Source organism: Trachypithecus francoisi, unplaced genomic scaffold (genome assembly GCF_009764315.1).
Source record: "Trachypithecus francoisi isolate TF-2019V2 unplaced genomic scaffold, Tfra_2.0 Lachesis_group6, whole genome shotgun sequence".
NCBI lineage: Eukaryota > Metazoa > Chordata > Mammalia > Primates > Cercopithecidae > Trachypithecus > Trachypithecus francoisi.
In genome coordinates, this window is record NW_022681471.1 from 125,810,126 (window position 1) to 125,822,320 (window position 12,195).

At 46.9% G+C, this 12,195-nt stretch overlaps 1 protein-coding gene across 1 annotated transcript in view; it reads left to right on the forward strand.

Annotated features, from left to right (window-relative positions):
* Window positions 1-2,198: 2,198 nt before the first annotated feature.
* GPR143 (G protein-coupled receptor 143) overlaps window positions 2,199-12,195 on the forward strand; it is a 42,970-nt gene continuing 32,973 nt past the window's right edge. The window contains 3 exon segments of the mRNA XM_033201594.1: window positions 2,199-2,463; window positions 7,330-7,439; window positions 8,727-8,821. Coding sequence (XP_033057485.1) covers window positions 2,214-2,463; window positions 7,330-7,439; window positions 8,727-8,821 — 455 coding nt within the window. The 5' untranslated portion in view covers window positions 2,199-2,213.

Sequence of the window (12,195 nt, forward strand, 5' to 3'; positions counted from 1 at the left end):
AGGTGGAGTGTGTTTTCTGGGGCATGAAATCGAGATTCAAATGCAGGGGCCCCTTTGCCTGGCCCACTGGCCGTCAGCCTGCAGGCAAATGTACAGACACTCTTAATTTTTATCTTTTAAAGCACTTTCCATTACACTAAGCTCCAGAAGCAACTCTGCTTACCAAGGCAGAAGGAAAGAGAGCCATTGTCCAAATTAGATATTAGAATTCAAGCTTTTAAACATTAATGCTTGGGGAGTAGTTCTATGGTGCTTCCGACTGTTTTTATAATGGAGTGTGTAATCCAGCAGAGCTGTTAAGCTTTCTGAAGATGTCAGTCTGTTCTGACTTCTAGGAAGGCAGCTGTGGAATGAACAGGCTGCCTTTATAGACATGCCAGATCTGGACTCTTTTGAAGTGGTGGAGTTTGCAGCCCATTGTTGTTAAATAAGGCTCCGCTTCCTGTCTGGCAGTAGAGCCTCCCGCCTGCCTTCTGTGGGGTCCCAAGGGAAGGCCAGTCCTGCTGTCCCTAGAGGAAGACGACACAGATCATGCCTTCCTTAAAACCACAAAGCTGGTGGGGAAATTCAGCTGGGCTGCTGGGGTGGGAGGCCAAGTGAGGAGAGTCCATGAACACAATGGGGACACCTGCGCTTTGGTTGCTTGAAAAAACCCAGAGAGGGGCCCATTTTACCAGGAGAGAGGAGGAAGGGCATCTCTTGTGTGGTCACAAAGAGCCAATGAGTTTGTTGAAGATGATACATATGATGAAGCTGGATTTTTTTTCTTTCTTTTTTTTTTTAAATAAAGGCCATAATCTGGAAAGAGCACTTCTATTTTCAACCTTGAAGAACTTAAAAAAAAAACTCACAGTATGCTTATTGTAATAATTAACACTGATATTATTTTGAAACTTACATGTGTAGAATAAAGCAAGATTTTCAATGTATGAGAAAACATATAGAAAAATTAATGCAACTAAGAAAAATCCAAATAAATAGAACTGAAAGTTAAGGTGCAAAATGTGTCTGTGTGTACTTATGCTGAGTACTTTTCCCTTTTTTTTAAATGTTTTTAAATTTTAAATTTAATTTTGTGTGTGTGTGTGTGTGTGTGTGTGTGTGTGTGTGAGAGAGAGAGAGAGAGAGAGAGAGAGAGAGAGAGAGAGAGAGAGAGAGATAGGGTTTCACTCCATTGCTCAGGCTGGAGTGCAGTGGTGTAATCTCCACTCACTGCAACCTCCACTTCTTGGGCTCAAGTGATCCTCCCATCTCAACCTCCCCAGAAGCTAGGGCTACAAGCACGCCCCACCACGCCCAGCTAAGTTATGTTTTGCTTTGTTTTTTGAGACAAGGTCTGGCTCTATCGCTCAGGCTGGAGTGCAGTTGGCACTATCTTGGCGCACAGTAACCTCTACCTCCTGGGCTCAAGTGATCCTTCTGCCTCAGGCTGCCGAGTAGCTTGGATCACAGGCCTGGGCCACCACACTGGGCTCATTTTTGTATTTTTAGTAGAGGCAGGGTTTTGCCATGTTGCCCACTCTGGTCTCCAACTCTTGAGCTCAAGCGATCTGCCCACCTCAGCCTCCCAAAGTGCTGGGATTACAGGTGCGAGCTACTCTTCTTTCTTAACATTGATCTGGTTGTTTCATTCATTAATTGTAAATGAAAATCCTGCCTCTGTGGGGTTATTTCCATGAATGAGAGGCCATAAGAAAAGCACTATTTGGACGACCATCTCTACTTAGGAGAAATGCAGTTATAGGGATCAGTCACAGTTATGAACATGTTCTGGCACCTTAAAGGCATCAAAATCAGGATGTCAGAGTCCCAAATAGGAAAGATCTAGTCCACGAGGCCTGTTTCTCTAGAAGACCAGTAAAGATGGCAGGTTTGGCGCTCTAGGTGCCAGAGAAACCACCAGAAAGGCTTGGTAAATGGGGAGAAAGGTAACCTTCCCAACTTTTCAGCTTCTCCTTCCACTTCCCTCCTCCTCCTCCCTCTTCCTCTCCTCTCAGCCCTCCCTCTGTCTGTCCTCCTCCTCCGCCCACCCAAGCATCACCTCGTGAGCAGTGCGCTCGGCCCCCACCGAGCCTGGCTCTACTGCAGGCGCTGGGGGTTGGGGTGGGGGAGAGGCCCAGGGCACATGATGCCGCCCCCAGCCCGCCCAGCACATGACCCAGGCAGGCCGGCGGGGTCCTGGCACACCCGAGCCGCGTCAGTGAGCACAGCCCATGGCCTCCCCGCGCCTAGGGACCTTCTGCTGCCCCACACGGGATGCGGCCACGCAACTCGTGCTGAGCTTCCAGCCGCGGGCCTTCCACGCGCTCTGCCTGGGCAGCGGCGCACTCCGCTTGGCGCTGGGCCTTCTGCAGCTGCTGCCCGGCCGCCGGCCCGCGGGCCCCGGGTCCCCCGCGACGTCCCCACCGGCCTCGGTCCGCATCCTGCGCGCTGCCACTGCCTGCGACCTTCTAGGCTGCCTGGGTAAGGGCGCGCGCGGCCCGCGGGTTGGAACCTGATCTGTGCCTGGGTGAGGGCGCGTGGCCCGCAGGTTGAGACCCGACTGGTACCCGGATAAGGGCGCACGGCCTGTGGATTTGGACCTGTTCCGTGGTGGAGTGAGACAAGAGGCCCGCAGGTTGGAACCTGCCCGGTGCAGGGCTGAGGGCGCGTAGCCGGCTGGTTGGGACCTCCTCGGTCCCTGGCTGAGGAGGGCTTGAGGCCCGCGGGTTGGGACCTGATCGGTGTCCGGGTGAGGGCGCATGGCCCGCGGGTTGAGACCTGCTCAGTGCTGGGCTGAGGGCGTGAGGCCCTGGGGTTGGGACCTGCTCAGTCCCCGGGTGAGGGTGCGTGGCCCGCAGGTTGAGACCGGATCGATGCCCGGGTGAGGGCGCATGGCCCGCAGGTTGGAACTTGATCCATGCCTGGGTGAGGACCCACAGCCCGCGGGTTGGAACTTGATCGGTGCCTGGGTGATGGCACACGGCTCGAGGGTTGGGCCGGACTCACACTTGAACCACAGAGAAAAGAGAAAGCGAAGGGGGTTCCTAGGGACCGGACGGGACGACTAGGATTTTTTTTTTTTTTTTTGAGACGGAGTCTTGCTCTTTCGCCCAGACTGAAGTGCAGTGGCACAATCTCTGCTCACTGCAACCCCCGCCTCCCGGGTTCAAGCGATTCTCCTGCCTTAGCCTCCCAAGTAGTTGGGATGACAGGCACGGGCCCCCACGCCCGACTAATTTTTGTATTTTTAGTAGAGACGGAGTTTCACCATGTTGGCCAAGCTGCTCTCGAACTCTTGACCTCAGGTAATCCGCCCGCCTCGGCCTCCCAAAGTGCTGGGATTACAGGCGTAAGCCACTGCGCCCGGCCGACTAGGTAGTTTTGCAAACAGATGGTCGGTAGAATTCCCATCCAAGGACGATGAGTTTTAAAAATCCTTTTATTGTGTTTGTTACAGGGAAAACTTCAGATGGCACAGTTAAGCAAAACCCAGACCAGAAAAGATTTCCTCGGTTTTGCCCAACTGCACCAGGGAGAGACTAACAATTAACACACTCTCTCTCTCGCTGTGTGTATATATATGTGTGTGTGTGTGCGCGCGCACGCGCGCGCATGTGCGTGTGTGAATTCTTTTCTATTGTGCACTATATATTCTCTCAAGTATTTTGTAAGCTGAAATCCCTTCCCTATCCAGGCTTTTGGGGTATGATTTTTACACCACAGGTGCACAAACTGCAGCCCTCAGACCAAATCCTGCCCGTTTTCTAGGGCCCACGAGTTAAGAATGGTTTTACATCCTACTTTTCTTTAATTTTTTTGAGACAGGGTCTCACCCTCTTGCCCAGGCTGAGTGCAGTGTCACGATCACAGCCCACTGCAGCCTCGATCTCCTGGGTTCAAGTAATCCTTCCACCTCAGCTACCCGAGTAGCTGGGACTACAGCCACAGGCCACCACGGTAGGGTAAATATATATACACATATATTTATATATGTATATTTAGAGATGGGGTCTCACTATGTTGCCCAGGCTGGTCTCCAACTCCTGGGCTTAATTAAGAGATCACCACCCTTGACATCATAAAGTGTTAGGATTACAGGCGTGAGCCACCTCACCCAGCCCTAAAATGTTTTTAAAAATCAAAATTAGAAAATATTTCCTGGCATGTGACTATTACTGAAATTTAAATGTTAATGTCTACAAATAAAGTTTGATGGGAATGCAGCTATGTTGTTCATGTGCATTTGTGAATTATCCATGGCTGCCTTTACCCTACAAGGGCAGTGTGAATATTGGACACAGAAAGTATGGCTCCCAAAGCCAAAAATATTACAGAATGAGTTTGCCAACATCTGCTTTAAACTATTATGTGACACTTTATACAGACCTCTAAGCTAGATTTGGCCATTCTGTTTAGCTTTTTTATTTTGGAACATTTCCACCACGCATAAATGCAGTCTATAACAGAAACACTTACAGTGAATCCCTATATGTGGGATTCGTGGGGTACAGGTACCCGGCTCATCTGCTCCCCTCTTCACCCTCCTCACTAGATTAATGTGAAGCAAATCTCAGGCTCCATCATCCTGCCCATTCAGATCTCAGAGAGAGCTCTAAAACTTAATAATTTTAAACATTTGCAACCCCAATATCATTATCACTTATTTTTATTTGAGACAGGGTCTCACTGTGTTGCCCAGGTTGGAGTGTGGTGGCATGATCATAGCTCACTGCAGCCTTGAACTTCCGGGCTCAAGGGATCCTCCTACCTCAGCCTCCCAGGTAGCTGGGACTACAGGCACACATCACCACACTGGCTAATTTTTGTATTGTTTTTTCAGAGCTGGAATCTCACCATCTTGCCCAGGCTGGTCAAACTTCTAGGCTCAAGTGATCCTCCTACTTCGGCTTCCTAAAGGTGTGGTGGCTCACGCCTGTAATCCTAACTATCCTAACTACTCAGGAGGCTGTGGTGGATGGATTGCTTAAACCTGGGAGTTCAAGACTAGCCTGGGCAACATAACAAGACCCAGGCTCTACAAAAAAAAAAAAAAAAAAAAAAAAAAAAGCCTGTCAATGGTGGCACGCACATGTGGTCCCAGCTACTCAGCAGGCTAAGGCAGGAGGACCACTTGAAACCATGAATTCCAGGCTGTAGTGAGCCGTGATCCAGCCTGGGTGACAGAGCCAAGAAGACCCTGTCCCAAAAAAAGTAAGGTGTACCCAAACATCTTTTGAGGGTTAGTGAATAACACTTGCATATCTGTTAGCCTTTAGAAGGGAAGTGGATGAGGTTGTGAGCAAATAAGCAGAAGTCAGGAAAAGGCTGGGTGATCGGAACCCCTTACTGAAAAATAAGAAATTTGAATGCCTGTGGGATAGGGCTTTTATTAAGCTCAAAGGAGTGATAAATGCTGAAAATTCTAAGGCACTGTAGAGAAGAAAGGCATTGTTTTTGTTGGCAGTGGCTTGATAATGAGAAGATGTCTTGAGCTTTTTAGTGTTCACAGTTGTCCTTTAGTAGTGTATTACATAGTGTGTGTTTAGTGGTATATTACATGGTATGTGTTTAGTAGTATATTACGTAGCGTTTGTTTAGTAGTGTATCACATGGTGTGCATTGTGTATATGATGTGATTTTAGTAGTGTATTGCATAGTGTGTGTTTAGTGGTGTATAGCATGTATACCAGTGAGCACTACTACATAGCATGTAGCTTGGTGTTGTTTACAGTTCTCCCCTTTATATTACCTAGTGTCCTTTTTTTTTTTTTTAGACGGAGTCTCACTCTGTTGTCCATGCTGGAGTACAGTGGTACAATCTTGGCTCACTGCAACCTCCGCCTCCCAAGTTCAAGCAATTCTTGTGCCTCAGCCTCCTGAGCAGCTGGAATTATAGGCATCCACCACCACGCCCGGCTAATTTTTGTATTTTTAGTAGAGACGTGGTTTCACCATGTTGGCCAGGCTGGTCTCAAACTCCTGACCTCAGGTGATCCACCCACCTCAGCCTCCCAAAGTGCTGTGATTACAGGCGTGAGCCACCGCGCCAGGTTCTTTTTTTCTTTCTTTTTTTTTTTGGACACAGGGTCTCACTCTATCGCCCAGGATGGAGTACAGTGGTGCGATCTCGACTCACTGCAACCTCCGCCTTTTGGGCTCAAGCGATTCTCCCACCTCAGCCTCCTGAGTAGCTGGGACCACAGGCTCATGCCACCACCCCCAGCTAATTATTGTATTTTTGTAGAGACGGGGTTTCACCAGGCTGGTCTCATCTGCTGGCTCAAGTGATCCGCTGGCCTTGGCCTCCCAAAGTGCTGGGATTACAGGAGTGAGCCACCATGCCCAGACCCTAGTGTGCTTTTAAACAAAGGATATTGCATTACCTAACAAAGAACCATCATATGTACCATGAGTGTGCATATCGTTTTGAGGATGCTAGACATTTGGGTCTAATAGCAAGAGAAACTCACAAAGAATAAATGTTAAAGGCAAATTATTGAGAACTATTTGTGAAAATTTTAAATGTAGTGTTTAAAAAAAGAATGAAGGAACTATATATTTGAACTTCTAAATTGAGCTTTTTGAAAATTCTTTTTTATGTGAGGAATAACTAATACAGACACTGAAAATACAGCTGAGAAATACAGATTGCTAGTCACATATTGCAAGTAAACAAACAGACAAAATAGGGATGAGACTGTGGCCAGCTATGGTTTACGTTAAAGTGCCTGCGTTTGTTTTCCTACCATACGAGTTATTTTCTGAGTTTGAGGCCAAGCGTGGTGGCTCATGCCTGTAATCCCAACACTTTGGGAGACCAAGGCAGATGGATCACTTGAGGTCAGGAGTTTGAGAGCAGCCTGGCCAACATGGTGAAACCCCGTCTCTACTAAAAATACAAAAATTAGCTGGGCTTGGTTGCGGGTGCCTGTAATCCCAGCTACTCGGGAGGCTGAGGCAGGAGAATTACTTAAACCAGGAGGCGGAAGTTGCAGTGAGCAGAGATTGTACCACTGTACTCCAGCCTGGTGACAGAGTCAGACTCTGTCTCAAAAAAAAAAAAAAAAAAAAGATAAATAAAAAAATAAAAATAAAAAACGTTATTTTATGAGTTTCAATCTTCTGTTTCTCTCTGCACATACCAATACGTATGTTTTTTTTCTTCTTTTTTTCCTTTTCCCTCCTTGTCTTTTTCCTTCCCTCTCTCCCTCCTTCCTTGCTTCCTTTCCTTCCTTCTTCCTTCCTCTCTTCCTATCTCTATTATGTATCTATCATTTTTCCAAAGCAAGAAGTCAGCTTTAGATTTGATTAGGATCAGATACAAAGCATTATCCAATTCTCTCTTAGGTGTTGTGATCCGGTCCACCGTGTGGTTAGGATTCCCAAATTTTGTTGACAGCATCTCAGATGTGAACCGCACGGAAATTTGGCCTGCTGCTTTCTGCGTGGGGAGTGCGGTGAGTCTACCCCCTCTGCATGCCCTCTCCTCCCTACCTATGCTCCCCAAATCGCAGCAGCAGCAAACCCTGGGAGTCTGTTAGAAATGCAGGTTCTCAGGTCCCGCCCCATCCTGCTGATCAGGAACCCAGCCCTCTCTGTGTTTTAACAAAACCCTCCAGGGGATGCTGCCGCAGACACTCCAGTGTTGTTTCTCCCTCCCCTTCACAAATGCATCCTCTGCTTAAATGCGGCCACAAGCAAAACCAGCTGCCACAGAAAAAGTTATCAATTCATTGGATGCATTTTGTTTAAATATATACTTAAATATATTAAATAAAACATATAAGCCGGGCATGGTAGCCCACACTTGTAATCCCAGCACTTTGGAGGCCGAAGCAGGTGGATCACTTGAGGCCAGGAGTTCAAGACCAGCCTGGCCAACAGGGTGAAGCCCCATCTCTGCTAAAAATACAAATATTAGCTGGGTGTGGTGGCGTGTGCCTGTGGTCCTAGCTACTCAGGAAGCTAAGGCAGGAGAATTGCTTAAACCCAGGAGGCAGAGGTTGTAGTGAGCCAAGATCACGCCACTGCACTCCAGCCTGGGTGACAGAGTGAAACTCCGTCTTCAAAGACAAAAAATAAAACCACATAATTATATATAAAGAAATTATTGAATAAGTAAATAGATATCATATATACACAGACACACATACACATGTTATGCTCCATCCGTCACGGTGGTGCTCAGGTGAGTGATTTGAAGCGCATTCCCTGATGCTGTGTTGACTGCCCTGTGCTGGAGCAGAATTGCCAGTTTCCTCGCTTCCCTGTCCTCGGTGGCTTCCTAGCTGCATCTATGAGCCTCTGTCTCAGCCCGCGGTGGTGAGACATCTTGACCTTGTGCCGTTTCTAACAGTGGAGTCCCCTTCCTCCATCTTCTCTTTGGAAGGACTGCCTGAGTCCCTCCTCCCCGTCCTCACTCTTCCTCAGAACAAGAGCTTCTATCGAGTTCAAAGCCCCCTTGAGCCTGCACCCCAGTTTAAATGACATATCTTGAACTTCATCCTCCCTGCATACAAGTGGGGCAGAAGGCAGAGTTCCTTAGTCAAATCCAAACGCCTACACCCATCCCAGGCCACACCCTCCTTGGTCTCAGGGGCTGTGCCCACTTGTGTTCTGAGAGCTGTCACATGCGGCTTCCTGAAGTCAGAGGAAGCTGGTGTCTGCCCTGCTGTCTCAAGGATGGGCTGGGCTTCTTGTACCTGTTTCCAGACATTTTGATGCAGGGCTCTTCCCGATTGCAGATGTGGATCCAGCTGTTGTACAGTGCCTGCTTCTGGTGGCTGTTTTGCTATGCGGTGGATGCTTATCTGGTGATCCGGAGATCGGCAGGACTGAGGTATTCACCGAGGAAATGGGATTTCTGCCCTAGTTCTATTTTAGAGGGAAGATTAGAGATGGCATTGAGCATTTAAAAGTATTTTGCAGTGTTGCAGACACCGTCATTCAGAATCTGTCAGCTGGCCCCTCCGCCTAGAAACATCCATGGCAGCTCATTTTCATAAGAGGCCAAAGGCACATTGAAAATATTAGCCAGGCACAGTGGCCTGTGCCTGTAATCCCAGCTACTTGGGAGGTAGGAGGATTGCATGAGGCCAGGAGTTTGAGACCAGCCTGTGAAACTCAGTGAGAGTCCATCTCCAAAATAACAAAATAAAATCTTGAGGATTTTAAAAACCTTGAAAGTAATTCAGTAAGTGAAATATTTGGAACTGGACAAATACTAAAACAGAATTCGCATGTATATAGACAATTTTACTGTTTATTTTTTATTTTTTAGAGACAGGGTCTCACTTTGACACCCAGGCTGGAGTACAGTGGTGAGCGTATGGCTCACTGCAGCCTCAACCTCTCAGGCTCAAGTGATTCTTCCACCTCAGCCTCCCAAGTTGCTGGGACTATAGACATGTGCCACCAAACCTGGCTAATTTTATTATTTTTGTAGAGATAGGGTCTTGCTATGCAGCCCAGGCTGGTCTCAAACTCCTGGCTTCAAGTGATCCTCCTGCCTCGGCCTCCCAAAGTGCTGGGATTACAGGCATGAGCCGCCGCCTAAACAATGTTTTATTATATTTAAAGGTTCAAGGGTTGTATATATTGACACTTCATGCTAAATCTGGAACCTGAGAATGCTGGGGCTGGAGGTGGCTGCTTGGCAAGGAGTTACTCAGTGGTTAGTACCTGGGGCACTGGTGTGTTTGAACTGATGCCCAGTCACTCGTGAGCTGTGTAACTGTTGGCAAGTTGTTTAACTTCTCTGGACTTCTGTTTTCTCAGCTGTGAAATGGTAGCCACCACACAAAGTCACTGCGAAGAGTAAATGTGATAATCCGTGTACATGGTTAAGAACAGTCCTGGCATGTTGCAGGCTCTTGATACCTATCAGCTGTTATAGTAGGTGGGATGCACACATGTTGAAGAAATATCCACACATAGAGCTGAACTGACACAGAGAAGCTGGACATGGCATGGCAGGGCTCCAAATCCAGGAAGCATTTGCCCCCACCCAGTTCATGGTCCACTTGATTCAGGTCCCTTTTGGAGGGAACCCTTCCTTGCTGGTTTTTTTGTTCTTGTTTTTGTTTAAATACAGCTTTATAGGCCAGGCACAGTGGCTTGCACCTGTAATCCCAGCACTTTGGGAGGCTGAAGCAGGAGGATTGCTTGAGCCCAGGAGTTTTGAGACCAGCCTGGGCAACATAGTGAGTCCCCATCTCTACAAAAAATAAAAAAAAAGATGGCCAGGCATGGTGGGGTACAACGGTGGTCCCAGCTACTCGGGAGGTTGAGGTGGGAGGATGGCTTGAGCCCAGGAGGTCAAAGCACAGTGAGCCATGATCGTGTCACCGTACTCCAGCCTGGGCGACAGAGTGTGACCCTACCTCAAAAAACAATGCAAACAAAAAAAACCCAGCTTTATAAAGGTCACCTGTTTAAAGCCTAAAATCTAGTGGTTTTTAGTGTATTCACAGAATTGCATAACCATCACCGTCATCGATTTTATACCATTTTAATCATCCCCTCTACATCTCTGTGCTGGTTATTAGTCACTCCTCACTACCCCCTCCCCACAGCCCCCAGCAACCACTTATCTACTGTGTCTCTGTGGAGCTGCAGGTTCTGGACATTTCATAGCGATGGAATCATATAGTACATGACCTTTCGTGTTTGGGTTTTTAACTCAGTGTAACATCTTCACGGTTTATCTGTGTTGTCACGTATCTGTGCTTCATTCCTGTTATGGTCTGAATGTTTCTGTTCCTCCAAAAATTCCTATATTGAAATTCTAACCCCCAAGGTGATAGTATTAGGAGGCGGGGCCTTTGGAGGTTATTAGGTCATAAGTGGGATCAGTTCCCTTGTAAAAGGGGCCCCAGAGAGCTCCCTCACCCCTTGTACCATGTGGGGACACAGCAAGAAGGTGCTATCTATGAACCAGGAAGCAGGGCCTCACCAGACACCATATCTGCCATACCTTGATCTTGGACTCCCAGCTTCCAGAGCTGTGAGCAATAATTGTTGTTTATAAGCCACCTCGTGTGTGATATTTTGTTATAGCAGCCTAAATGGACTCAAACAATCCCTTTTCATTGCTAAATAATATTCCAGTGTAAGGCTATACTACATTTTGTTTATCCATTTATTGGTTCATGGACATTTTGTGTGCTTCCATTGTTTTGACTACTTCCATTGTTTGGCTACTAGGAATAATGCTGCAATTGACATTTGTATGCAACTGTTTGTGTGGATGTATGTTTTCATCACATATTCCTGAGTATATATGTAGATGTGTAATTGCTGAGATATGTGGTAACCTTGTAAGAGTAAGAAACTGTTAAACTGCTTTCCAAGGTGGGTGCACCATTTTACATTCTAGCAGTAATGTGAGGGTTGCAGTTTATCCACATCCTTGTCAACACTTATTATCTGTTTTAATTTTAGCCATCCTAGCACGTGTGAATTGGTAACTCTTCATAGTTTTGATTTCACTGATGACTAATGATGCCAAACATCTTTTCATGTGCTTATTGGTCATGTATGTATCTTCTTAGAGAAATGTCTATTCACCTCTTTTGCCCATTATTTCATTGGGCTATTTGGTTTTATATTATTGAGTTGTAGTTCTTTATTCTAGATACAAGTAGCATATTACATACATGATTCACAAATAGTTTCTCCCATTCTGTGGTTTGTCTTTAAACCTATTTGATGATATCTTTCAAAGCACAAAAGTTTTTCATTCTGATGAAGTCCATTTTTCTATTTCTTTCTTTGATTTCTTATGCTTTTGTCATAGCTAAGAAATCATTGCCTAACCAAAGTCACAAAGATTTAGACCTATGCTTTTTTTTTTTTTTTTTTTTGAGACAGAGTCTCGCTCTGTCGCCCAGGCTGGAGTGCAGTGGCCGGATCTCAGCTCACTGTAAGCTCCGCCTCCCGGGTTTACGCCATTCTCTCGCCTCAGCCTCCCAAGTAGCTGGGACTACAGGCGCCCGCCATCTCGCCCAGCTAATTTTTTGTATTTTTTTTAGTAGAGATGGGGTTTCACCGTGTTAGCCAGGATGGTCTCGATCTCCTGACCTCGTGATCTGCCCGTCTCGGCCTCCCAAAGTGCTGGGATTACAGGCTTGAGCCACCGCGCCCGGCCTAGACCTGTGTTTTCTTACGGTTTGAATGCTTAAATTTAGGTCCACTGAGAATTAATTTTTGTGC